The sequence below is a fragment of the Acinonyx jubatus genome, chromosome D1 (genome assembly GCF_027475565.1).
Source record: "Acinonyx jubatus isolate Ajub_Pintada_27869175 chromosome D1, VMU_Ajub_asm_v1.0, whole genome shotgun sequence".
NCBI classification, from domain to species: domain Eukaryota; kingdom Metazoa; phylum Chordata; class Mammalia; order Carnivora; family Felidae; genus Acinonyx; species Acinonyx jubatus.
Genome location: NC_069390.1, coordinates 97,450,739 through 97,477,738, shown reverse-complemented (window position 1 = coordinate 97,477,738; position 27,000 = coordinate 97,450,739). Strand labels below are relative to the sequence as shown.

General features: G+C 46.9%; 1 protein-coding gene across 1 annotated transcript; it reads left to right on the top strand.

Annotated features, from left to right (window-relative positions):
* On the top strand, positions 1-21,048 carry LOC106966166 (T-cell surface glycoprotein CD3 epsilon chain). The gene is made up of 10 exons (XM_015062252.3): positions 1-67; positions 9,544-9,746; positions 9,859-9,971; positions 11,862-11,882; positions 13,895-13,912; positions 17,032-17,061; positions 17,515-17,733; positions 18,791-18,958; positions 19,451-19,497; positions 20,382-21,048. Exons 3-10 carry the CDS (start codon positions 9,920-9,922, stop codon positions 20,436-20,438), a joined length of 612 nt encoding a protein of 203 aa, XP_014917738.1. The 5' UTR covers positions 1-67; positions 9,544-9,746; positions 9,859-9,919; the 3' UTR covers positions 20,439-21,048.
* The last annotated feature ends 5,952 nt before the right edge of the window (positions 21,049-27,000 follow it).

Below are 27,000 nucleotides of genomic sequence, written 5' to 3'. Positions count from 1 at the left end.
AAACTCCAAGACAGACCTGAGTATTTGACGCAACGTTGGATGAAGAGTGGACGCTTGTCAAGGAAAGGTAAGTAGAGGGGTATGAGGTAATTGTAGTAAACAGAGCGGAACCTTAGCAAGGACTGTTTGTTCGGATTCCTCTTGAGGCTGAGATAAGGGTACTCCTTTCCTGCAGGCACAGGGAAGGCACCCCTTACAAGGAATTTATGGTCTGTCTCAGGGGAGAAGGAACGGGAAAGATCAGAGTGATCTTGCCTTTGCCATTTTCTCAGATCCCTTCAGCTCAAAGCGTTCACTATGCCAAGGTGTCATAGTTGGGGTAGCAGGTCCTGAACCTCATCAAGGGCGAGAGCGTTTGGGGCCCGGTCACCATCAATCTGCTGAGGCCCCTTGCTCACCCACAACTCCAGTCCTTGTAACGGGCTGGTGCAGCAGAGAGTAAGATAGGATTTATGAACACCGTAGAACACAGGATTCAGGTCCTTCTGCCACTGATGTGCACCCTATCCTAGGGGGATGAACCTTCCCCACCTCTTTTCCACGGCTTTTCACTAAATGTTTTTCCTTGATTTAATAAGCCAAATGACCCAAGGATCTTAATTTTGCCTATGAGCCATACTGTTCTGTGATCTCTGGAATCGCTTGTTATATAGTATGGTAAAGGGCTATCAAAGCATCACGGTAATTTCTCACATGCTAATCCTTCTGACCCATGACAAGATGTTCCAGGCTGATCTCGTACACTTCTTGCCCCAGACCTGAAATCATCCGTAATTCTCCAAGGATTCCGGGTTACTTTTAGTGGGAAATAGTACTCGAAGCTACGGTCTGCGTACTGAGAGCGTGCATTGCTCCTGGGTTGGTAAATTATCTTTTGAATTATGTACCATCTTATGGTACATAAAGGCTTCTTATGTCATCTATTTTTTTTTAATTTTTTTTTTAACCTTTATTTATTTTTGGGACAGAGAGAGACAGAGCATGAACGGGGGAGGGGCAGAGAGAGAGGGAGACACAGAATCGGAAGCAGGCTCCAGGCTCCAAGCCATCAGCCCAGAGCCCGACGCGGGGCTCGAACTCACGAACCGCGAGATCATGACCTGAGCTGAAGTCGGACGCTTAACTGACTGAGCCACCCAGGCGCCCCATTAGGTCATCTATTAAAATGAATAATTTAAAGTTAAACATGCAGGCTCAGACCTGAACCTACTCTTTACTATAACCAACGCTCAGGTAGTCAAACTTTACAGATAAATGCATAATGAGAAAGGAAAGAGAGATACCAGATTTGGGGTGAAACGTGAAAAACAGAACAAACACTGATCTTCAACGTCTGAAACCCTGCTAAAATGGCATACACGCATAAAAGACAAGGAGAATAAGAAGACAGCAGCACATAGGAAGCGGAACAAAATTTTAGAAGTTGAACAATAAGTGAATGAGTGCTAAACAAATTAACATGCCAGAAAAAGCTAACTTCTTCTAGAATACTGAAGAAATAAGATACTATTCAATGCATTCTTTGAGGCTAGCATAACCTGATGCATCAGATAAAGACATAACATAGAAATATCAAGCTTATTTCACTCATGAAAACAGAAACAAAAATCCTACACAAAATATTAGCAAATCGAGGGGCGCGTGGGTGGCTCAGTCGGTTAGGCGTCTGACTTCAGCTCAGGTCATGATCTCACACTCCGTGAGTTCGAGCCCCGCATCGGGCTCTGTGCTGGCAGCTCAGAGCCTGGAGCCTGCTTCAGATTCTGTGTCTCCCCCTCTCTCCGCCCCTCCCCTGCTCATGCTGTCTCTCTCTGTCTCAAAAATTTTTTTTAATTTTAAAAAAATATTAGCAGAACGAATCTAACCAGGTGAAGACAGGAAGAAAGAAAAAATCACCACTACCAAATAGTTATACAACAATGTTTAATATTAGAAAATCTATAAATGTAATTGACCACAAAAACAGATTAAGAGAAAAACCATAGGAACATCTCAATAGAAGCAGAGAAAGCATTGGATAAAGTCCCTTCCTTGCCTATTCAGGATTAAAAACTCTTTTTGTAAATTGAAACCCTAGGGTGTTCCTTAACCTGATAAAGAAGATCTATTAAAATCTTACAGCAAATACTATCCTAAGTGGGGAAATAGGAGATTCATTCCTAAATTAAGAATTGAGAAGATGGCCTGATGTCCTCACTTTTATTTACTGTCACGTCAGAGGCCCTACATAGAACTGTATGACACGAGTAAGAAATTAGAGGCTTACAGAATGAAAAAGAGGAAATAAAGCTGTAATTGTTTGCGGATGACATGATTTTTTTACTTTACCAAAGCTATATCATGTTCATGTAACCAAAGACTTAACATCATAAAGATATTAATTCTCCCCAAATTAAGTTTATTCCATTTTCTAACAAAATCTCAGCAGTTTTCTTTTTACATTTATTTCTTTTTGACGGGGGGGGGGGGGCGGGGAGGCAGGGGTGAGGAGGAGTCAGAGAGAGAGAGAATCCCAAGCAGTCTCTGCACTGTCAGCACAGAGCCTGGCGCTGGGCTTGAACCCCTGAACCGCGAGATCATGACCTGAGCTGAAGTCAGACACTCAACTGACTGAGCCACCCAGGAGCCCCTCAGCAGCTTTGAATGAAATTGTGAAGATGATTCTAGCATTTGTATGGAGAAGTAGGAAGCCAGGAATAGCCAAGACACTTCCAAAAAGAAAGATGAGGGTACAGAACGTACTCTATCAGATATCAAACTTTATTACAAAGCTATAAAAATTGAGACGGTGTGGGACTGACATCGAGATGGAACAATGCAGAGGCCATTAGTTAGACCTTTACACATATGACACTTTGATATATAATACAAGTGGTGCTTCAGAAGATTGGGGAAAGAGAAGACAACAGTGTGGACGTTGGGAAAATGCCATACGGGAAAAAATGAAATTGAATTTCTAGTTGTATCAGATCCAAAAATCAACTGCAGGGTCACCTGGGTAGCTCAGTCAGCTAAGTGACCAACTTTGGCTCAGGTCATGATCTCACAGTTCATGAGTTCGAACCCCACGTCGGGCTGTGTGCTGAGAGCTCGAAGCCCAGAGCCTGCTTTGGGTTCTATGTCTCCCTCTCTCTCTCTCTGCCCCTCCCCTTATTGTGCTCTCGCTCTCTCGCTCTCTCCCTCTCTCTGTCAAAAATAAATAAATAAGCATTAAAAAAAAATCAACTCCAAATGGTTTAAGGGGTGGAAGAGGCAGGCAGGAGATTATTGGTTTTCGTTATAAGCCTTGCAGTGCTAATATGACAGCTGTGTTATTTAGATGAAAATATACATCCATTTTTAAAATACAAATAAAATTTTTAAGAGAGAAAAACTCCCAGCATTCACAAAGATATGATGAAAAACAACATTGATACACTGATAGAGTATAAATTGGTACCCCTTTTGGGGAGGGCAATTTTGAAAATATCTGCCAAAATTTAGCTGCACATAGCCTTTGGTCCGGCAATCTCTCCTCTTGGAGCTTATCCTACAGATATACTTGCTGAAAGCGATAGGTGTGTGAATTTTGTTGCAGCATTGCAGCAACAAAAGGTGTGTAAAACCCAAACGACTACCAGTAGAGGACTGGTCAAATAAATAACAGTACTCTGGCCAATGGGATGTTTTGCAGACAGCACAAAGGAAAAATAAAAAGCTCGAAAGTTTGGGATTTCAGATGTGGAGAGATACCGGTGATGACCAAGTCAGCGTGTCTTGGCAATTACCTGAGGCGGAGTGGGGATAAAGGCCGTAGAAACTGAGGAAGTCAAGGATGTGTGAAGCCAGAGTGGGAAGGATGGCTTATTGGGTTTTACTCAAAACTTGAGGGCAGAGGAAAAAAGTGCCAACCTGGTGTATAAATCACTAGCGAATGGGAAGGAATGCTGGAGAGGTAGGTTGGCAAACCCTCGAAAGAGGAGGGGGAGAAAGCCAGAGGCAGGACTTAAACACTTGCGGTTTATTAGGGAATTGATCCTACCAAGCCAAAATGAGGTTGCAGGGACAGTAAACGAGAAAGGGGAGATCAGGGGCGCCTGGGTGGCTCAGTCGGTTAAGCGTTCGACTTCGGCTCAGGTCATGATCTCACGGTTCGTGAGTTCAAGCCCCGCGTTGGGATCTGTGCTGACAGCTCAGAGCCTGGAGCCTGCGTCGGATTCTGTGTCTCTTTCTCTCTCTGTCTCTCCCCCACTCTCTCTCTCTTTCTCTCTCTCTCTCGCTCATTCTCTCTAAAAAATAAATAAACATCAAAAAATTAAAAAAGAAAAAAAGAGCAGATGAAGAATGTTTTAGTAAGCTAGTTACTGCTCCAGTCACCTGCAGCTCAAAGTCTCCTAGGAGACCCTCTGAGGAGCCACGTAGAATGCATTTCAGAAATGAATCAATCTTCTGACTGATAGAAGGCCGGGGACGGCATCCACTGTGTCCTCTCCCATTAGATCAGGGCTGCCTCTGGGGGCAGCAAGTCCCTACTCTTTCCTGCTCATTCAGGCTCACGCCTGCCTGCACAGGCTTTTGAGGGGACACAACATCAGTGTGCATCAGAAGTGACCACAGAGCTGCCACTGAAGTCACAGATGGGCTAGGGGGATGTGGCATAGACACCAACAGCATCTCCGCAAGGGGTTTGTGCAGGAGAGTGGAAATACAATGGGCTGGAAGAGATCATGAAGAGCGAGGAGTCAGACTTTTTATTCTTGTCCTATAGCATTTGGAGAAAGAGCAAGAAAGGAAGTGTCCTGAGGAGGGAAGGAGAAGAGCCAAGCTTTCTGCAAGATAGGCAGTATGGAGAAAAGCATTGTGGGAAGAGGTTGAGGATTTCGGGCCATCTCCGTACTATGGAATTCCAATGGCACGAGGGAGATAGATAAACGAGGGACAATAGGGTAGGGCAGATGTCAGCTCGGCATGGGGATGCAAGCCGAAATGAACAGTTACAGCCCTGAATGCCCACTCGGAAGTGGGCCTTGAGAGACAGTAGTGAGGGGAAATCCTCCCAAAGGACAGAACTTCTGGCACTGTCCATGGTCATCCACTTCATGTGGAGAGAGAAGTGGCCTGGTATTAGAATATATAGAGATTCGTGGACAGTGAAAAGTGGCTTAATTTATTGGTCAGGGGACAAGAACGAGTAAGATTAGAAGCTTGGGGGCAAGGGAGTAAGACACGTGTATATGGACCCATGGGATCATAAAATGTGAAGGTCTTTGTGTCATATAACACCCACCAGAGAACATCCATCATGGAAGGGCACTATCACACAAAGTAGAAGAAAATGGCTTGGCCAGCTAGCCTCTTGGCTAGCCTTGGCTAACCCGTGGCCTCTGCCCTTGGCCATCCCAGAACAGCAACGTTGGGAGTTATAAACATAGCTACGGCAGCAGCGGTAAAGGCTGTACTTAGGTACAACAGTGTGGGCTCCCACCAAGGCTGGTGTAGATTTTGTTGCTGCTGAAACAGTCCAATGCTGAGCCTCCTATGTGGTACCCTCCCTAGAGGAAACCAAGGAGTCCCTTCTTGGCCAGTTAATTACATTGGATCCCCTCCAGACGAAACCTGGAAAGGACTTGATTCATTTCATAGGAGTTGGTACATGTTCTGGGCGTGGATTTGACTTTCTTGCCTGCAAAGCTCACCATCCACAAGTTCGCATATTGGCGGATCCATCAGCATTAGATTCTGCGTAGCATCACTAGGGACCATGGGACCTACTCGATTTATTTATTTTTTTAATTTCTGTAACGTTTATTCATTTTTGAGAGAAAGAGAGACAGAGCATGAGTGGGAGAGGGGCAGAGAGAGAGGGAGACACAGAACTGGAAGCAGGCTCCAGGCTCTGAGCTGTCAACACAGAGCCCGATGCGGGGGGCTCGAACTCACGGATCATGAGATCATGACCTGAGCTGAAGCCGGCCGCCTAACCGACTGAGCCACCCAGGCGCCCCGCATGGGACCTACTTTATAACAAAGGTATATGGACACGTGACCATAGGATCCATTGGTACTTTGTCCCCAGGAGGTAGAATCCATGCATCCAGGAACTAAGGGTTGGAAATAACAGTATTTGTGCTTACCATTACTCCCAGTGAACCATTCAGGGAATTCGTGCTTCCTGTCCCCGTAACTCTAGACTCTGAGTTTCTAGAGGCCATGGTTTCCAGAAGCAGGATGCTTCCATCATGGTACCCAGCAAGAGTTCCATTAAACTGAGCTATACCTGTTCCCTACCATGGCCAAGAGACTGGGAGGCCAAAAAAAAAAAAAGATTCTCTTGGAGCGCCTGGCTGGATCAGTCAGTAGAGCATGTGACTCTTGATCTCAGGGTTGTGAGTTCAAGCCCCACATTGGGCATAGAGCTTACTTTAAAGAAAAAAAAAAAATGATTCACTCTCCCAGCAGAAGGAATCTCTCTTTATCATCAGGAGGAATCAAGGCTGCAGGGAACAGGAGAATACATACAAAATGGAGAGGTTCACTGCCTGAGAAGGCCAGGCGACCAGACTCTTGGGGCTCAGACTTCTCAAGCTAAGTCTTCCCGTAGGTTAGCAGAAGTGCTAGCCGAGGCTGGGAGCAATCCAGAATACAGGTAACAAAGGAGGGAGATGACTACCAGATGGGGCCCCAGAACTGCGGTAGAGTGGGACCACAATTTGTCCCACTAACTTGCCATTTATAAGCTTCTCCGGGAAAAGAGATCAAGCAGAGTCCTGAAATGGTTGTTTAAGGATAGGGTGAAATTATTCCACAGCAAGGGGTGAACTGTGTCGTGCCATGTGGTGCTGCCCAGGCTCCCCCTTGAGGACTGCTCATCCCCCCAGCTGCTGGCGTTGTGCCCCCTGAGGGCCCTTGGCTGAGCTTCTCCACGGGCAGGGCATTGTCCTCAACAGGAGCAGCCGCCTTGGCCAAGTTCTTACCCCCTTTCTAGAAAGAGTTCGAATCCAAGACTAGATGATGGGCCTGGTGCCTCAATTCGGGACCGTCCGGAGAGGTCGTCCCAGCCTGAGAACTCCCTGTGGGGTTGGCCGAGCTCTCTGTTGCTACCGTGACTTACTGCCCCTTCTTCCTGTGCCCCCTCAGTGGGCCTCCCGCACACAAGTCTCCATCTCAGAGTTGGCTTCCCAGAGAACCCCAATGATGACGGTGCACGTTCAGAGATAGGAAGATAACCACGAGAAGAAAACAGTTCACAAAGTTAAAAGTGGTTTTCTCTAGGGAGAGGAATAGGGCTGAGGCGAGGTGGGGTAGGAGGCTGTCGTTATGTACCCTTCCGTGCCCTTCGTTCTTTGTAACATGTGCATGTATTAATTCTGTCATTAAAACCTTTTCTCACTCCAACTTTTCTTTAAGTTGTGCTTTTTTTTCGTTTGTTTGTTTTTAAGTAGGCTCGACACCCAGCATGGAGCCTGGTGCAGGGCCAGAACTCACAACCCCAAGATCAAGACGTAAGCTGAGATCAGGAGTCGTTGGCTTAACTGATTGAGCCACCCAGGTGCCCCAAAGATTTTTTTTTATTTTTTTTAATGTTTTTATTTATTTTTGAGAGAGAGAGACAGAGTACGAGCGGGACAGGGGCAGAGAGAGAGAGAGGGATACACAGAATCGGAAGTAGGCTCCAGGCTCTGAGCTGTCAGCACAGAGCCCGACGCGGAGCTCGAACTCACGAATCGCGAGATCATGACCTGAGCCGAAGTTGGACTCATCCAACTGAGCCACCCAGGCGCCCCAAGATTTTTATTTTTAAGTAATCTCTACACCCAACGTGGGACTCGAACCCACAACCCAGAGATCAAGAGTCACATGTTCCTTCCACTGACTGAGTCAGCCGTGCGCCCCGAAACTTTTTTAAAGAAGTTGACACCATCAGGGCGCCTGGATGGCTCGGTCGGTTAAGCCACCGACTCTCTGTTTTGGCTCAGGTCATGATGTCACAGCTCGTGAGTTCGATCCCCTGTGTTGGGCTCTGTGCTGACCATTCAGAGCCTGCTTGGGATTCTCTCTCTCCCTCTCTCTCTGCCCCTTCCCCACTCGTGCGCTCACTCACTCTCTCTCTCTCAAAATAAATAAATAAGCTTAAAAAAAAAAAACAGGTTCTAAGAATTTCATACTGTTGCTCTTTGATTTAAACCTTTCAATTGTTTCCCATTGCACTTAGAATAATCCTTAAGAATTTTTAACATGGTTCCTAAATCCTTCCCCGTGTGGTCCCTGCTGAGTTGTCCTACCTCATTTCTTGACACCTTCTGACTGTCTCAGTTACCGGCCTTCTGGACTTCTAGTTTCTCACATGGGCCTTTCTTCCTAACCCGAGCTTCAAACATGCCTGCTCCGTCTGGAATACATTAACCCGTCCTCCCCTCCGCCTGGTTCACTCTTACGGGGCCCATCGGATTTCTGCTTGGATGTCACGTCCTCAGGGACACCATCGCTGCCCCCCAAGCTGTATCAGCCTCCCCCCCACTTATCATCCCCAGGGCACCTGTATATCCTCTTTCTTAGTATCAGTCTCCCGAAATCGTCCACTTAACATCCACAAGAACTGTTAACAGCTGTCATTACCAGGACCCGGCACAAAACTACAGCCTAATAGATATTATATATTTGCAAAGTGAGTTTTGCCAACATGTTTTGTAGAGTCCCAGCTCTGTATTCTTCAACAGGTTAGGTGACCCGTCCGAGCCGCGGTGTGCTCAAGTATAAGATGGGGATAAAAGTAATACCTACCTTGGAGGGTTGTTTTGGGCATTAAGTGAGATGTGTTGGCAAAGCCCTGAGCACAGTGCCTGGCATATAATGAGCATTTGATTTATGTAAGCTTAAAAATAAAGGCTGTATCAATCTGGCAGCAGCAGATTTTGAGACTCTCACCCTGGACCCTTCCCAACACTGAATGTTGTGTTTTTAAATATTTCTGTAGGGGCACCAGAGCGGCTCAGTTGGTGAAGCATCCAACTCTTGATTTCGGCTCAGGTCATGATCTCACAGTGTGTGGGATCGAGCTTCGCGTCAGGCTCCGCACCGACAGTGCGGGGTCTGCTTGGGATTCTCTCTCTTCCTTCTCTCTCTGCCCCTCCCTCTCTCTTTATCTCTCTCAAAATAAATAAATAAACATTTAAAAAAATAAGATATTTTTGTCCCTATCATGGGCCAAAAAAACAAAACAAAACAAAACACCAAAAACGGTTTTAAGCCAATTTGTAGTTCCAAGCCAGGTTTTGTCAATAAGACGTCTGCACCTTTGCTGTTCCATGGCAGACACACCATAAAGAAAGCAAGGGGGGTGGCACCTGGCTGGCTGAGTGGGTGGAGCATGCAACTTCTGATCTCAGGGTTGTAAGTTCAAGCCCCATGTTGGGGGTAGAGATTACTTTAAATCCTTTTTTTTTTTAAGCGCTTTCTTCCTTGTCACAGCTTATTTGGGGAGAGGGGGCATTTGAGAAGGGGGGTCCCAATGCGGGACAAGGCCCCAGGCAGTTAAATTGCAGGTATTTTTTATTTCACCCCCAGGTTTTGCCAGAGTGCTCTTGCTTGTGCTATGGGAAGATGAAGATATGGGGCCCATCTCTCCCCAGCCAACCCAGGTGGCGGCCTCTGCCTCGAACGTTTCCAAGTGACGTAGAACCCCACAGGCCCAGAGGCCCCTGCACACTTCCTGTGTGGGGTTCTAACTCGCCTCCCCTCCCAGCCTTGGGTGCCTGCTTCAGAAAATGGTGAGTCTCCCCCTAACGAGGCCCCCTTTATCATCCCGGCATTGGGAACAATGACCTCAGGGTCCTCACCTGCAGCAGGGGGGTTGAACAAGTCCTCTGGTTTCTTTTTCAGAAGTACTAAGCCACCAGGCTCCACCCTCTTAGGCAGAATTCAGTGTCCATCCGGTGAGAGAATGATGCCATCGGGAAGCCTCTGGAGAGTTCTGGGACTCTGTCTCCTGTCAGGTAAGTAGGATGAAATGAGAAAGGGTCGTATTTCTCCAGGCTGTGGGAAGGCCCACAGCCTCCCTTAGTGATGCCCAGTGGTACCAAGGGAGCCTCATTTACCAGAAGGTATAAGGAACTATTTGTGCTATGTTAGGCTAGGGATCCAAGACGGCAGGCCAACGAAAGAGATACGGGACGGATGCATGGGCCACCACTCAGGGAACGTTTGGGATCGTAGCTATTGAAGAAAACAAAGAAGTCTCTCTGCCTCCAAGGACAGGCTTGTTCGTCAGTGAACTACCCAGCCTTTAAGAGCTAACACAAAAGAGATGAGAAGAGCAGAGAGCTGAACCCGAACCGTTGGGGGGGGGGGGGGGGGGTACAGCAAGGTTGGTCTCTGAGACAAAACATACCTCATAATTTTCAGTCCTTTTCAGGTGACTAAGAACTTTCGATTAATCTAGTCCTTTTTGAAGCAAGGGAGAATATAGGCAGGTAAACGACCGAGAGCAATTCCACATCTCATAGGAGATAAGATTAAAAAAACAAAACAAAAAAAAAAGTTGCCATTTATTAAGTGCCAGAGACTGCCTAAAGAAAACTTCTTTACATGTACCAACTAATTTAATTCTTAGCTTCATCTTGGAAGGCGAAGGTTACATCCCCTGTTTTGTAGATGAAGAAACTGGTGTGCAGAGATGTTACATGGCTTTGTTGAAAACCGCACGGCTAGTCAGTGCTAAAGCTGACCCGGGAAGCCAGGACTGTCTGTCTAGAAGGCCTGTGGCCTTCAAGGCTACGTGATGCAAAATGGTTCACGACGGCTTTAGTTCAGAGGCCTAGAAAATGCTATCAGAGCTGGGGCTCCTATCTCAGAGCCACAGCCATGGTGTCTCCGCTTCCTGCTTCACTGTGAGTTTCTCAGGCTTGAACGCTCACACAAATCACCTGGGATTCTGGAGCTCCTGCTCCAGTAGGACCAGAGTGGGGATCGCCATTCTGCCTTTCAAGGAAGCTCTTGCGTTTATAAGTCTGCTGCCGGTCCCAGGAACACATTTTGAGTGTCAAGGGGCAGGACGTGACTCCTGCAAGGAGAGGTCAGGCATTTTCTTCAAGGCTTATAATATAAACGATGCTTTCTGGGGTGGGGGTGGGGGTGAGGGATGGGAAGAGAGCGAGATGAAGTATCAAAGTCCCGGGCATCCCTAAAGATCTGGCATCACGAAAATGTGCCCAGTCGGCTCTGGGTGGGTGGAGGGGTCTCACTCGATGCTGTTGGTAAAAAAAAAAAAGGGAGGCCCGGGTACACGGAGAACTTAAACACAACACGAGGGAAGCTGGTCATCGTAATGAATCCAGGTTATTGCTGAGTGAGGAGCCCAGTGGAAGTGTGACCAGGGTCTTCAACACACAGGCTCTAACGGAGGAGTAATTGAAGTTTCGAATATCTCCATCTCTGGCTCGAGCAGAAAACAGATGGAAAAACTGAACCATCAGACAAGCGGGAGCCAGAGACGGAACAAGAATCTCAACGTGCGTACCTAAACAAAAGCTCGTTTTTCTTCCACAGTCCGATTTTCAAAAACGGAGGCTAGGCTGCAAAATTCGTTTGCTATTTCCCTGGTGGCCTGAAAAGGAGTCTCAACTTTTTCTAACTCTTGGTCAAATATTGAGTGTTCATGTTTAACGCTAGATGCTTCTTCGCTTTGTTTCATCCCAATGGACCAGGAACTGGACACTGGTCCGTACCCAGCAGTACATGTCACTTATCTGGGGTACAGGTATGACTCTGGTCCAGGGTGGTTCCGACATGGCCAAACCAGACCACATTACTCGTTCTGCTTGGAATTTCAGGCACCCGCAACATTGACTAACTCTTTTCTTTTTTTTTCCTTATTTGTTTTCTAGTTGGCGCTTGGGGGCAGGAAGGTAAGAATATGCTTTCTTTCCTTGTTATGCAATCAGCCCAGCAGTCTTTGGTTTTATGAGAGGAGCTTTTGCTAGACCCCACCCCCACCCCCTCACTTCTCCCCCCCCCTCCTCCCCCCCCCACATACATAGGGAGCTTCCACAGAGACCTATTAAAGGAGTTTTTACTATCTGGTCAGTCCAGACGTAGTTACAGCAAGAGGAAAGGAACAGAGATCCCAGGAAAAATGAGTTTTAGTTATTTTTTTTTAATTTTTTTAACATTTATTTATTTTTGAGAGACAGAGAGAGACAGAGCACAAGCGGGGGAGGGGCAGAGAGAGAGAGACACGCAGAATCCAAAGCAGGCTCCAGGCTCCAAGCTGTCAGCACAGAGCCCAACACGGGGCTCGAACCCACGAACTGTGAGAGCATGACCTGAGCTGAAATCAACGTTTTAACCGACTGAGCCACCCAGGCGCCCCAATGGTAACTATTTGAAAGAAAAAACTTGCGACTGTTCAGGTTGAAAGTGCTGAAAGTTTTCATTTGTTTGCACTTCATATTTGGTGTGGGATCTTGTAGAGGATAGGAACGTATACATGGGCATGCGGCAAATAAGCCTCTGGGGCAAGCACCTGGGTGCAGGTTTAGAGTCACGTGTCCAAATGCTCTGAATGTGTGTGTGCATGTGCGTTCCTGTGTGCACACGCGTGTGAGGACACCTGGCCGGGACTTATTTCCCAATCACAGAGGTAGAGTCAGGAATGTCCCAATATCGGAAGCCTTTCTGTTCAATCAGCTCCTCCGAGCTGCCTGAAGCAATTTTGTGTTAAAAGGTGGCCACTGTGCCCGTCTACATTCCATGACACTGCCTCTTTTGTAATATTTTTAGAACACTGTCTTTCTTTTTTTCCCACGCAGCATGCTTCAATGTTACCTTATTTCTTTTTAATTTTTCAATGTTTATTTTGGAGACAGAGAAGAGAGACAGACAGCATGAGCAGGGGAGGGGCAGAGAGAGAGGGAGACACAGAATCCAAAGCAGGCTCCAGGCTCTGAGCTGTCAGCACAGAGCCCGACGCTGGGCTGGAACTCACGAACTGTGAGATCATGACCTGAGATCATGACCTGAGCCAGAGTTAGACGCTTAACGGACTAAGCCACGCAGGCGCCCCTAACGTTACCTTATTGACAGATGGAGCATGTCGAAAGCACTGACATGCTTCGGGATAACTAATCTCTTCTGCATGCCGTTGCCATTTACAGTTGATTTTTCTTTATCATCGATTTATGTGCAATGCAGAGCTTCATTTTCTTCCCCAGCTTTATTGAGATATAATTGACGTATAACACAATGTAAGTTTAAGGTGTATGATGTAATGACTTGCTATTGCAAAATGACTACTTAGGATCTATTTTTGTAAATCGCCATCAGTTGTTTAATGTAGGAGGTAGGGCCCAAAACAACTTTTCCTATACAGCCATGAAGAATTTGGAGATTCGCTGTTTTCTTTGTTTCTTTCTTTCTTTCTTTCTTTCTATCTGGAAAATTACATTTTAATACCATAGAGAATTTTTTTTTAATGTTTATTTTTGAGAGAGAGACAGAGACGGAGTGTGAGCAGGGGAAGGGCAGAGATAGAGGAAGACACAGAATCCGAAGCAGGCTCCAGGCTCCATGCTGTCAGCACAGAGCCTGACGTGGGGCTCGAACTCACGGACTGTGGGATCATGACCTGAGCCGAAGTCGGACACTTAACCGACTGAGCCATTCAGGTGCTCCAATAGAGAATTTGAAAGATGAATATAAACTTGTCCATAATCATTTCACCAGTCATCAACATGACTGACCTGTTGATGCAGTCCAAGGATGCATTTCTTTTTCCTTTTCTTTTTCTTTTCTTTTTGTTTGAGTAGCGTTGACACACAGTGTTACATTAGTACCAGAAGGTCCTAACCCAGGGGAACAGGGTCTGTTCTTGGTAGCTGATACAAGGGTAGCTAACAATTGCTTATCATTTCCTTTTCAGACAATGAAGACCCTTCAGGTAAGAGGATTTTCACTCTACACGACCTCTTTTCAAACGTGAGACAGAAAGGTATTGAGGACAATCATATTAATAATCAGAACTACTAGACGAAAAACGACAATGGTCTACCGGTAGGATCTATGAGGGATGGGCCTGCGTTTGTTGCTAACTGTCACGGATCCCTGAGCATACATTCTGGGAAGTGTGGATAGAAGCCACTGGGAGTTTCTGTATAAATCACAAATTCATTTTTTTATATTTTTTAATGTTTATTTCTTTTTTAAACGTGGTAATTTATTTTATGTGGTTGTTTAAATCCATTGCTTAAAAATGTTCAAAAGGCATTTTAATTTTTTTTTTAATGTTTATTAATTTTTGAGAGAGAGAGGGAGAGAGAGTGAACAGGGGAAAAGCAGAGAGAGAGGGAGACAGAATCCAAAGCAGGCTCCAGGCTCAGAGCTGTCAGCACAGAGCCCCACGCGGGGCCCGAACCCACGAACCGTGAGATCGTGACCTGAGCCGAAGTCGGACGTTTCACCGACTGAGCCCCCCAGGCGCCCCTCAAAAGGCCTCTCAAATTTAAAAAAAAAATTTTTTTTAATTAAAAAAAATTTAAAAATACATTTTTCTGACCTGTTGGTGGATAAGATCCCTTAAAATAGGCAAGTCAGCACACATTTATAAACCATTCATGATACTATCACCTTACATAATTTTTAAATTCCAAGACACAAATATTCACTGTATAACATACTGCTGAGCAGTAAGATTAGTTTCCCTCTAATATATATACTTTGTGTGGATCATTAATTTGTAGGGCCCTGCAAAGTTATTTAAACTGAACCAATAAAAACTACAAACTAGAGAGGTAAAAGGAGTTGAAATAGAACACTATTCACCTCTGAAACTAGTTTTAGAGTTGGTTTCTCCAGAGAGAATTTGTAAAATTTCTTACGCTAATCTGCATTAAATTTTCTATTTCAACTCCAATGTATAAACATATGTCCTATTTTTAAATCAATAGAGGTTACACTTAGCATAAAATAAGCCACAGGTTGTCCCCCAGATTTCTTAAGAATGCTTCTGTCAGGCCCACAATAAATAAGAGAAATGAGGCTCGGTGTTTTTGGTTTTGGTTTTGGTTTTGGTTTTGGTTTGGTTTTGGGAAAAGGGGGTAGAAGGAATGGAATCCAAATACCTTTATTTAATCATTGTGTATCTAGGGGCTCCCGGGTGGTTCAGTCAGTTAAGCGTCCGACTTCGTCTCAAGTCATGATCTCATGGGTCGTGGGTTTGAGCCCCGCATCGTGCTGACAGCTGAGAGCCTAGAGCTAGAGCCTGCTTCAGATTCTGTGTCTCCCTCTCTCTCTGCCCCTCCCCTTCTCATGCTCTGTCTCTGTCTCTCTCTCAAATATAAACAAACATTAAAAAAAATGTGTATCTAGAATTATTAGTTTAGAACTGTAGACTTTTAAGTAGGGCAGATATCCTGAGAGCCAGCAGATAATGTCTATTTATTTTTGAGAGAGAGAGAGAGAGAGAGAGAGAGACGGAGCACGAGGCAGGGAGGGGCAGAGAGGGAATCACAGATTCCGAAGCAGGCTCCAGGCTCCGAGCTGCCAGCACAGAGCCCGACATAGGGCTGGAACTCAAGAACCGTGAGATCATGCCCTGAGCCGAAGTCAGGTGCTTAACCGACTGAGCCACCCAGGCGCCCCTCTACATTTCTTTTTCAAACAAACACCAAGCAGAGTGAAATGTCTGTTTACTTTTAAATTATTTTACTTATGATTTCTAGTTTATATAAGATTTCTAAGAAATAGTATTGAAAAATTATTTCTAAGTCCAAATAGTATCGACTATCTACGTCATTATACTCAAATCCCAACTATTAGCAGCTAGACAAATCTGGAGAATGACTTGTTTACATCCTACACGATCTCAGCCGGAGAGCTGCCTGAGCAACTGGGTCAGAACTCAGTTCTGTTCTCCATTGTAGCAGGACCCCAAGAAGGAAAGGAAGAAAGTAACTAACATTTTTCTTAAGCATCTGCTATGTGCCATTCATTTTCACCCTCATAATCCATTAGCTACTCACAAATACCCTGTGAGGTTGGTGTTTCGTCTCCATTTCACAGATGAATAAACTGAGGCTCAGAGAAGTTCAATGACTTGCCCTGGGTCACACAGCCTAAAGCAGATCTGAGATTCAAACACGGGGCTTCTGATTCAGTCCAACGCCCTGTCCCTAACAGCCTACTATAGCAGAAAGCCCCCAACAGAGAAAAAGCGGTCTCTGAGCACCTCTCCTCTCTTCCAGCTGCCACATCCAGGCTTCAGCATAACCTAGTGCCGCCCTGTGTCCTGGCCACAAACCTTCCAGAAAACAAAGAGGCGCCCCAGCCCCACCTCCCAGGACAACATGGCCTGCTGTGGGGAATGTGCCTGGGCCCCAAATTATATATACTAGCAGCTCTTCGTTGTCCACACCAATACTGCCTCCCTCTAACAAAAATAATTGAGAGTTGATTATACTCAGGAGATAGTTCAAAATAAAGCCACCTTTTATGGGAGGAACCATTCCCTTAAAAGGAGTACCGTCCTTTACACAATTTAAAGGCAATAACAGGGAAGTGGTAGAGAATAAGAAGGCTGTTTGATCTCCTATGAGGGATTCTGTTCATCATAAGAGAGAACTTCTGAATGATGAAAAATAGGTAAGCCCAAGGATCAGTGGCTCAGAGATCTCCTGACGACGAGTGAAGGTCTTTATCTCTGAGAAGACCCTTTCGGGTCTAACCAGAATATGGTTCACGCCAAGGCAGGAGAATGAGCTTGAAGACTGAGAATTTTTCACCGATAGGGTTTTAAGACTTCCCGCACTCCCGTGGATCTGGATTTAGGAACGCGTGCCGGTATAACCTCCATCTGATGCATCCGAGCTACGTCTAGGAGCATACTTGGTGCGCTGAGTACATAACTTACCTTCCAGGCTTGGGGCTCACTAAAGGATGGGCCTTCTTTGGCGGTTCCGGAGGGATAGTATCTAGCCCCACGTGAAAATCTGTGTCTACAACTGAAACTTAAGCCAAGGTTATTTTCTTACTGTGCTTTCTTTTTCTCATGTTCTGGTGAAGAGCCATCTCCACAGACATCTGCCTCTGCACGTAAGTTCAGCTGTCTTTCATGGGTGCCCTCAGGATGCCGGTGGGTGGCTAGAGGAGAAGGAATTGGTCGGGAGAGATTAACCCCAAGAACTCAGGTCCTTCCAGTATCACATTTCCAACTCCCGTTTTGGAAATATTCCCAAAGGGACTTTTTTCTAGACTTTCCTTTACTTCCATCCTCCCCTTTTCTGTCTCTCTCTCTCTCCCAAAAATAAATAAACACTAAAAAAACTACAAAAAAAAAAAAAAAAAAGGTTGCCCAGTTCCCCTTTGCCTTCGGATTCCCTCCTTCACGCCCTGTAGCCAGCAGACTTCCCCTTTGACAAGAAAACCCAAGGCCTGGGTGACAAATGACCTTCTGCATCTGGTTGGTTCTTTGTGACTAATTTGCCTTTGCCAAAATCTTACTGGTTTCTCCCTCCGATTTCCCTTCTCTCCTCTCCCATTTCCCAGGGTACAAAGTCTCCATTTCTGGAACCACGGTGGTGCTGACATGCCCTGAGGATTTGGGAAGTGAATCAATAAAATGGGAAAAAAATGGTGGCCTCTTGCCCAATGAATATGGAGAACAGCTATTTCTGGATGATTTTTCAGAAATGGAAAACAGTGGTTATTATGCCTGCTATACAAGCAACTCACTAGAGAAGAACTATCTCTACCTGAAAGCAAGAGGTAATATGGGACCATTAGAAAGGACCATTTCAAGAGGGTGTTCTCAATTATTTCCCCTAACTCAACTCACAGGCCCCTGGCATCTTTGTGTTTCTCTTACCCTCAATCTGAGACTCTTAGGGGCCACACAGTTTTCTGAAATCTAGATTAAACACCAATGTGGGATCATCTGGGTGAACCCAGCATTAGATCTGAAACAACAACTTCCCAAGAGACAGGATTGCATCGTTTGCATGCTATTGAATCCAGAATTATGGCTCATAGATATGGGTTCAGCTGATGCTTTATCCAGAGATAAATTCTTCAGAAAGATTCACAAAGCTGCTACAAAAAAGTGTCGGGGCACTTGGGTGGCTCAGTCGGTTAAGCGCCCGATTCTTGATTTTGGCTCGTGGCATGATCACATGGCTTGTGAGATCGAGCCCCAAGTCAGGATCTGCACTGACAGCTCAGAGCCTGCTTGGGATTCTCTCTCTCTCTCTCTCTCTCTCTCTCTCTCTCCCTCTCTCTCTTTCTCGGCCCCTCCCCCACTCATGCTCCCTCTCTCTCTCTCTCTCTCTCTCTTTCTTAAAAATAAGTAAACACTTATAAATAAATACACGAATAATAAAGCGTCATAAACTAGGGCATAGTAATAACAGCTAACATTTTCTGAGCACTTGTTAAGTTCCGAGGGCTATATACCAAACACTTGCCAGGAACTTTTTTTTCATCTAACCCTCTCAACAACAATACGCATTAAGTACTATTTTATTCTCATTTTATACAAAAGGAAACAGAGCCTTTGAGAGTTGAAAACATTCTCACAATCCTCACAGCTAGTAAGTTGCGCGGAGCTGGGACTTGAACCCAGGACTGTCTGACTCCAAGGCCTCTATCCATAACCGTCCTCCTTTGCTTGTTGTTACAAACTTTGGAAGGTCCCGCTCCGGCCACGGCAAGCGTGAGAGTAAGAAAGGGAAAATCGCCTTTATGTGTTCCTTGCTGGGGTCTGCTGTTCTGTGTCTTCTTTTCCCGATGATTTCTCTTCTTCTCCCCCTCCCCCTGTCCCCCACAGTGTGTCAGAACTGCGTGGAGGTGGATCTGATGGCAGTGGTCGCGATCGTCGTGGCTGATGTCTGTATCACTCTGGGGTTGCTGCTGCTGGTATATTATTGGAGCAAGAATAAAAAGGCCAGTTCCGTGACCATGATGCGAGGACCAGGTGCAGGCGGCAGGCCCAGGGGTAAGAGTCCCACCAAAGGGAAAGTCCAGCCGGGGTGGCAAGTCAAGGCCAGGTCAAGACAGCTCCTATAGAACATTCACCGTGTGGCCAGCATCTGGGCGGAGGGGTTCACATCTCAGATCACTTCTCTTTCCCGTCCTAGAAAAGTACGAAAAGTTTATTAACAGGATGGCTTCCCCAAATGCCTGAGTGTTCTGGAGTAACCAGATTCCCCTCCCAGTCTGTGGAGACAGAGACTTTGGGATACTGGCTCCCGCCTTCTCCTTTCCCTTACGCGTAGGAAAGGAAACATGAAAGGACTTTGAGCTGAGGAAAGTCATAACATGATAGAGAGTGTGGGGGTCGTTAGAGATAGGATGAAAGGAAGCAAGAGAAAGAACGGCCAAGATGGAAAAAGAGGAGACAGAGACGAGAGAACAGCTCTGGGTCTCGTTGCCACGAGATGGGTGTTCCCTCTGGAAACTAATCCTTCCCCCACCCCCTCCCCTGCAGGACAAAACAAGGAGAAACCACCACCTGTGCCCAATCCAGACTACGAGGTAACAAGGGACAGAGGGGGGTGGGAGGGAGCTTTCTAGGGGAGAAGGGGATAGGTGGGACCGTCTGTCTTGCCCTCCAGACCCTTCGAAGCCCCTCACTCAGAGCTCCAGGACAACCCGCCTTGTGCCCACCTCTGCCTCCTTCATGATGGAGCAGGGCCATTTCCAAGGCCCTGTGGCTTCTACAACCATGGCCTGGGGAGGGAAACAGCACTCCTATTTCTGTGGCTGATTCGTTAGCACGGGGGAGACCACACCCGCACGTTCTAACGTGACACATTCGGGACTGATGTCCCACCTGCACGCACCGGTACCGTCACACCCGTTGTTGAAATATCAAAGTACTTCGCTGGTCAACAGCCCCAAGCTTCCTGCCCACCCTGCCCCAAACCACGCACCGCCAGACCTCGCAGCCTCTCCCCCACCAGGCTGCCTCCCGATCAGACAGCTAGAGAGTTAATGTCTGGCGCGGCAGACCCCCAGCCGGACCGTTCCGACCGGTGAGTGGGTGTGCGCACCACCAGTTGCTAAATATTTGGAATAGCACACCCGGACAAGCTCGACAAATATTTATTTATCGAGCAGCAGCCAAGCACGTGGTATATTCGCTGTCGTATGCGTGAGTGACTTCACTGAATTCCGACAAATGCCCTGAGAGGTGGGTCTTTAGAGTCCCATTTTCGAGATGGGAAAGCTGAGGTTTACGGAAGGCGGCAAGTCTGTTACGGGTGGGTGCCTGGTTCAGGTGAGAACTTGAGCCTGCCTCCTGACTCCTAGTCCAAGAGTCTTTCCATTGCACTAAAGCTAGATCTTCAGGGGCCTTTCTATCTGAGGAGCTACCTCCTGCCACCCTGCTGACTACCACCTCTCTATTCTACCCCCAGCCCATCCGGAAAGGCCAGCAGGATCTGTATTCTGGCCTGAATCAGAGAGGCATCTGACGGCTCTTGAGGACACTGCCTCCCACAGGCCCAGGTCTGGCTTCTCCGGGGCCTGCTGTTCCCTGTACCCTGAGTAAATCTTGGACCCCAGAAGAGAACGGCTCCTTTGCCTTCTGGAGAACTCACACCCTGCAGCTTTCTCCCCAGCTCCTTCCATCCTGCCTTCTCTGTTGGCGCTCAGTCCTAGAATAGCACAGGCACTCTTCACTATTGTGAAACATCATGGCTACCCCCCCCCTCACCTGGACGGCCCCTGTCTGGGTATTTATTTCTGTTATTCCCACCCCCACCATCACCAGTTCCTTCCTACCCTGCAGGAGAGCCCCCTTCTCCCTTCACTTTTCCTGCACACAAGTTGCCCCCATCCCTAACTATTCCATCTACCTTTCCGTTTTCCCAGCTCTCTCTTGGGTGACCCTTTGTGGGGATGGACCGGGTAACTTTGGCAGGGGTCCTGCCCCATTCGCAGACCCTGGCCCCGAACCAGCCCTCTGGGCCCTCCCCCACGTCTTCCCCGAAGGCCCCTGGATGGTCATTTGCATCTGCGTGAATGTGCTAGGCTCCCTGTCAGCTGAGAGAGAAAAGAAATAAAGTGTATTTGGCTAAAAGAGTGTCTGTCCCTCTTTTCTGGGAGGCCCTCCGAGGCTGCCTTGTTTCCTCAGGTCCTCCCTGCCTTTGACTAAATTCCCAGCTATGATCTCAAATGCATGCGGGTGGGGGCATCATCTGACCCTGTCTTTGGAGAGGGCGTTAGGGAAGAAATAAACAAGAGAACGGGAAAGAAGGGAAAAGACAGTCCCCTGACTAACTTCTCTTGGAGAAAAACATCAAGGATGGCAGAGAGTGGCTGATGGGCCCCGATTGGAGTGGCCAGTTCAGAAAACGGAGGGACAGGGGCGCCTGGGTGGCGCAGTCGGTTAAGCGTCCGACTTCAGCCAGGTCACGATCTCGCTGTCCTCGAGTTCGAGCCCCGCATCGGGCTCTGGGCTGATGGCTTAGAGCCTGGAGCCTGCTTCCGATTCTGTGTCTCCCTCTCTCTCTGCCCCTCCCCCGTTCATGCTCTATCTCTCTCTGTCCCAAAAATAAATAAACGTTGAAAAAAAAAGAAAAAAAAAAAAAAGAAAACGGAGGGACAGAAGCATAAGCCTTCAAAGGCAGCAGAAAGCGGCGGATGGGCAGCATGAGGTGTAAGGGGCTGGGGACCCTGATTTCCACAAGCTGCCTGGGAAAGGAAGCCAGGGCTGAGCCCGGCCTACGGGGAAGGATGTGCTGTGGAGCAAGCAGGCACCCCTCCCTTAACCTTTTGAGCCAGCAGCCAGAAGGCAGCTGCTGTGGTTTGGCTCAGCAGGATGTGGGCTGGGGGGCCCAGTGGGAGGCCTCGCCCTGACCCAGCGCCCAGCGCTCCGTCTACACGTCTACACCCTGCGGCGGCGGCGGAGGCTGGAGCTGTGACAAGCCCCAGCGGGCCCCCTTCTCCCTCTCTGCGCTCAGAAACCTCCCTGCTCACCACAGGGCTATTTCTGCGTGTGGCCGTGACCGAAAAGGCCATTCGCGGTTAGCAGCTTGCCACATGGCGTGCACACTCAGCCTCGGCCGGCTCGTTGGGACCGTGTTATGTGTCGGTCCCCGTTAAAGCGACGGTTCTTTGCCTCTGCACACTCAACACGCAGGCTGGCCAGGAGTCTCTGTGATGCCGACCATCCCTAGCTGCTGATCAGCAACCTGGCCCTTGTGTCCCTTGATGACGGACACAGGGAGGTATGGCTCGGGGTGATCCAAGCGATAGCAGCCCATGTCTAGTGAACGTTGACTATGCTCTAGAAATCGCCCTTAGCGCCTTCCACGCGTAATCTCATTTTTAATCCTTTCGACAACTCACCGAGGCAGATAAGACAGAGGTTGCCCTGATGGGGTCAGGGGACTCGGAGAGGTTATTTACTGAAGTTGCAGGGCTAGTGAGGGACAGCGCTGGAATGAGCAGCCGGGACTGTCCAACTCCAACGCTCTGAGCAGCTCCATGTGCCGGCTGTGACCATAGAAAAGTGCTCGCCATTTTTCCGGCTTAAAAGCTCTGTATTCAATCCTTTAGGTACTTCTTCAGTGACTGCTTTTCTCACCACTTGTGTGGCAGACCAGCACTGTGCTGAGCGCTAAGGGGATGCAAACAGTTTTTGCCTTCAAGGAGCTTGTGATTATAGAAGGGTGGCCAAGAATGCAGAAGGTTGAACACCAACAGAAAAACAAATGAGATTAAGCGGCCGTGAGGGCTGCGGACAGTGTTCCCGGGAGAAGCCGGGAGAGATGCCGTGGTAGGGAGAGAGCAACACAGAGAAGAGACCTCGCCTGGGCCTTGAAGGGAAGGATGGGTAGAGCTTGAAGACAGAGCAGAAGGCACTCCACTCACTGACAATGAAACAGGTAACCTGGTAAGTAGGCTGTTAGCTATTAAATATGTTGAGCTTATATAGTGAAAAACCTTTCCACAGGGGCACCCGGTTGGCTAAATCAGTTGAGCATCTGACTCTTGATTTCGGCTCAGGTCATGATCTCATGATTATGAGATCGAGCCCCACTTCAGGCTCCATGCCACGCGTGGAGCCTGCTTGGGATTCTTTCTCTCTCCCTCTCTCTCTGCCCCTCCCTGGCTCATGATGTGTGTGTGTGTGTGTGTGTGTGTGTGTGTGTGTGTGTGTGTGTCTCAAAATAAACAAACATTAAAAAAAGAAAAAAAAAAACTCTCCACAAAGAAAACTCCAGACCAAGAAGACTTCATTAGTGAAATCTACCAAACATTGAAGGAAAAAATAATACCAATTCTATACAAACTCTTCCAGAAAATTGAAGAAGGAATACTTACGGCTCACTCTATGGAGACCAAACTCATCCTGTGTATGGTTAATTTTATGTGTCAACCTGGCTCAGATATTTGGTCAAACAGACCTGGATATTGTGGTGAAGGTATATGGGGGGATTTATATTTAAATCAGCAGATTCTGAGTAAAGCTGGTTATCCTTCATAGTGTGGGTGGGTGAGCCTCATCCAATCAGTTGAAGGTCTTACAGAAAAAGCAGACTGAGGTCCCCTGAGGAAGAGAGAAGTCGCCATCTCCAGACTGCCTTTGGACTCAAGCTGAAACATCAACTCTTCCCTGGGTCCCCAGCCTCCTGGTTTACTGCCAGCTTTGGACTCGCCAACCTTCGCAATCAAATGAGCCAATTCCTTAAAATAAGTCCCCCTCTCTGTCTCTTCTCTCTTCCCTCTGTTCCTTCTCTCTCTACCATCTCCTACATACACATCCTGTTGGTTCTGTTTCTCTGGAGAAACTTAATGCCAAACGCTGATATCAAAACCAGGCAAAGACACTACAAGAAAAACAAAAAAAGCCGGCAGACCAATATCCCCTTTGAATAGACGCAAGAATTATTCACTAAGTTTTAACAAACTTAATCTAATAATATATAAAAAGAAGAGGGGAGCCTGGCTGGCTCAGTTGGTGGAGCATGCGACTCTTGATCTCGGGGTCATGAGCTTGAGCCCCATGCTGGATGTAGAGATTACTAAAAAAAAATACATAGGGGCGCCTGGGTGGCTCAGTCGGTTAAGCGTCCGACTTCAGCTCAGGTCACGATCTCGTGGTCCATGAGTTCGAGTCCCGCGTCGGGCTCTGGGCTGATGGCTCAGAGCCTGGAGCCTGCTTCCAATTCTGTGTCTCCCTCTCTCTCTGCCCCTCACCCGTTCATGCTCTGTCTCTCTCTGTCTCAAAAATAAATAAACGTTAAAAAAAATTTAAAAAAAATACATAAATTCAAAAAATAAACCAACCAACCAACCTATGGCCAATATCACACTTAATGATGAAAGACAATGTTTCCCCCTAAAATCACACATAAGGCAAGAATGTCCTCACTCCGCGTCTATTCAACATGGTACTTGAGGTAGCCAACGCAATAGGCCAAGAAACAGAAGTAAAATACATCCAGTTTAGAAATTGAATAGTTAAACGGTCCTTCACAAACACCATGATCATCTGTGTGGAAATTCTGATGAACTTTACAAAAAAAAAAAAAAAGAAGTTACTAGAATTAATACGTGATCTTAGGAAGTTTTCAGGGTACAGGATCAGTATACGAAAACAACTGTATTTCTAGATACTATCGGTAAACAGTTGGAAATTGAGATTTTTAAAGTGCCATATACAATAGCGTCAAAAAATATAAAATACTTAGGGGGTAAATCTGACAAAAGACGTGTTTGTGTATTGGAAGAGTCAGTATCATTAAGAAGTCAATTCTCCCCAAGTTGATCTGTAAATTCAACATGATCCAGATCAAAACCCCAGCAGGTGTTCTGTAGTAACTGAGAAGGTAATTCACATGGGACTACAGAGGACCTAGAATAGCCAGATTACTTTCTTTCAAAGTGGCATCTCAGAGGTGGCTCAGTCGGTTAAGGGTCGAACTTTGGCTCAGGTCATCGTCTCATGGTTCATGAGTTTGAGCTCCACGTGGGGCTCCACACGGACAGTGCAGATCTTGTTTGGGATTCTCTCTCTCTCTCTCTGCCCCTCTCCTACTTGCTCCCACGTGCAAAGTAAATAAGTAAACTTTAAAAAAAAAAGTTGTATCTCAGCCATTCCACTCTTGAGTATTTGTCCAACAGAAATAGAAGCGTATGAGGGGTGCCTGGGTGGCTCAGTCGGTTAAGCGTCTGACTTTGGCTCAGGTCATGATCTCACAATTTGTGGGTCTGAGCCCCACATCGGGCTCTGTGCTGACAGCTCAGAGCCTGGAGCCTGCCTCACATTCTCCCTCTCTCTCTATCCCTCCCCCGTTCACTCTGTCTCTCTCTCGTTCTCTCTCTCTCTCTCAGAAATAAATGAACATTAAAATTTTTTTTGAAAGGAAATAAAATCAAATGACCACACAATAACTTCTATGGTGACTGGTCATCGTAGCTTTATTTGTAATAGCCCAAACCAGGAAATAACCCAAAAGACTATCAGCAGGTGAATGGATGAACAGGCTGTGGTATAACCGTACACTAGAATACTACTGGATAGTAAAAAGCAGTAAAGATTGATGCACCAAGATGTATGAATTTCAAAATAATTATGCTCAAGTGTAAGAAGCCAGACCAAAAAAGGGTACATGTTACATTATTACACTTCTATATAAATCTCGAAAAACAAAAACTAATCTATAATGACAGAAAGCAGATCAGCGGTTGCCTGGAGGGTGGAGGGATAAGGAGAGAAATAAGGGAGGGATTGCATGCAAAGGGGCACAAGGAAACTGTTCACGTTGTTGGATATGTTCATTACCTGTCTGTGGTGTTGTATCACAAGTGCATACATATGTCAAAACATCAAACTTTACGCTTTAAATACATGCAGGTTTTTCATGTCGGTTTACCTCAGTAAAGCTATTTTTTCAAAGCACCAAAAAGAGAACCAAAGGGACGCAAGTTTCCAGGAGGGCTCAGGTGGAGGGCAGATTTGTCAACCTTGGCTTCACACTGAAATCACCTTAAGCCGTTTTTAAAATCCTGATGCCTTAGCCCAAGATAATCAGAACCTTTGGAGATTCCAAAGTGCAGAGGAGTCCCAAGTGCACCCAATGTTGAGGACTGGAGAGAGGTATAGGGGGATGTAAGAGCATACGAGGAATACAAGTGTGCAGGGCATGGGAAGGGTACAAGCCTTGGTGCTGTAGAAGCCACGGTTAAGTTGCCCAAGGCGGAGGGAGCCCAGTGTGAAAGCAGGGGGCAGGTTTCAGAGGACTACGGTAGTAGGGATAGAAAGGGTAGAAATAAACCGTAACCATGGTCCAAGCATGTGTAAATTACAAGTTCATTCTGTCGCTAACAAAATTAACATCTGCGTATAGCTCGAGAAGATAGTGGGCAGAATCGTACAGATCCCTGGCTGTGTGCTTGTTAATTCTTTCTTCCTTTGGAAACCCTGGTCTGGGGAACCCCCACTCTTATTAAATTGTCCTGAAGTGCTTCCAATTACTCTAACTCAGAGAACAAAAGGGAAGGGTTGCCCTTATGGTGGACAGGAACGAGCATAAGGGCCTCAAAAGAGTCAGTGGCCTCAGCTCTTCCTCTAAACTAGAGACTCTCTGTACTGGAGGTGCTTCAGAATCACCTGGGGGCCACGTTCCGAGAGGGGGGCCCGAGTGTCTATTTCTTTTTTAATTTTTTTTTTTACATTTATTTATTTTTGAAAGACAGAGTGAGACAAAGTGAGAGTGGGGAAGAGGCAGAGAGAGAGGAAGACGCAGGATCGGAAGCAGGCTCCAGGCTCCGAGCTGTCAGCACAGAGCCCGACGCGGGGCTCGAACCGACAGACCATGAGACCATGACCTGAGTCGAAGTCGGACGCTCAACCGACGGAGCCACCCAGGCGCCCCATCGAGCGTCTATACTTTTAATAAATCTCTCAGGCTCCCAAGGTTTCAGAACCACCACTAACCACTAGCTGAAGATGACATGTATTGAAAACATCCCTGGCCCCTGTCCTCTCTCAAATTCCAGCTTTCCAAGTGGTTGAAGAGGAAT

Excerpts from the sequence above, each read along its gene's own strand:
- LOC106966166 (XM_015062252.3), top strand. The coding sequence starts at position 9,920 with ATGATGCCATCGGGAAGCCTCTGGAGAGTTCTGGGACTCTGTCTCCTG. Across the intron at positions 17,062-17,514 it reads ACAGACATCTGCCTCTGCAC|GGTACAAAGTCTCCATTTCT; the intron begins GTAAGTTCAGCT and ends CCCATTTCCCAG. Across the intron at positions 17,734-18,790 it reads TCTCTACCTGAAAGCAAGAG|TGTGTCAGAACTGCGTGGAG; the intron begins GTAATATGGGAC and ends TGTCCCCCACAG.